Raw genomic sequence first — 860 nt, forward strand, 5'->3', positions numbered from 1 at the left:
AACGAATTACAGACATAAGTTCCCCACGTCACGGGTAGATTTACCCAGGGTATAACCCGGCTTCACCCAGGTAGGACTGGAATACGCTAAAGGACGGCAGAGCCTATCAATCAGCCCGTTAAAGAAAATCTAATAGCCGGCAAACCAGAACCGCGGAAAAGACACGGCCTAGATCTCTATTACAGGAATGTATCAAATGTTTAGCCACATGTCCAAGGTAGTTTGATGGGATGGATCCCGGTCGACATCATCTTTACGATGAAGGACCTTCACTACTTGGCGGTCGTGACGCATCAAGACAGATTTGCGCCATGCGGCGGCAAGATCTATGATTTCCGTAGTCCTCTTTTTAGATACTAGGAATCGGCGATCGAGAAGTCCGAGTTTGTCAAGTCTATAGAATTGGCCATACGCACCTTCCCCTACCATACTAGGATGATACTCCGAGCCCGGGGGCAGAGCACCACCGTTCTGGCGGAGGTTAGATAGTACGACGTTCCTAAACTTGGTTTTCGACACGGCCGGATGTAGATCTTTGATCGTATCGGCTCGGCCGAAGGTCGAGACGCGAAGCGCCTCCAACCACCCGTTCTTCATCTGTTCTTCTAGTTTTCGAACGTTAAAAAAGTCCCAGGATATGTTATATTCGCTTTTCAGCACAAGCACGTCAGCCCGTGGCGGCGAGTTCTCTCTTAATCTCGTATCCCACCGTGTTTGGTAATTTTGTTTTAACCAAGAGGGTTAGGGGGTTAGGGTTAGGGGGTTAGGGTTAGGGGGTTAGGGGGTTAGGGTTAGGGGGTTAGGGGGTTAGGGTTAGGGGGTTAGGACCAGGGCTGGTCTCTAGTCTCCGCTATCACTGG

General features: G+C 50.2%; 1 protein-coding gene across 1 annotated transcript in view; it reads right to left on the reverse strand.

The window, feature by feature from the left end:
- The window catches only part of AGABI2DRAFT_146188 (hypothetical protein), a gene marked incomplete at both ends in the record, with an annotated part of 1,931 nt that extends 1,234 nt beyond the window's left edge, over positions 1-697 (reverse strand). Inside the window, 3 exons of the mRNA XM_006456257.1 lie at positions 45-86; positions 258-356; positions 417-697. Of these exons, the coding sequence (XP_006456320.1) occupies positions 45-86; positions 258-356; positions 417-697 (422 nt within the window). The remainder of the gene's footprint in view (positions 1-44; positions 87-257; positions 357-416) is intronic.
- Positions 698-860: the final 163 nt, after the last annotated feature.

Source organism: Agaricus bisporus (genome assembly GCF_000300575.1).
Source record: "Agaricus bisporus var. bisporus H97 unplaced genomic scaffold AGABI2scaffold_12, whole genome shotgun sequence".
Taxonomy (NCBI): Eukaryota; Fungi; Basidiomycota; class Agaricomycetes; order Agaricales; family Agaricaceae; genus Agaricus; species Agaricus bisporus.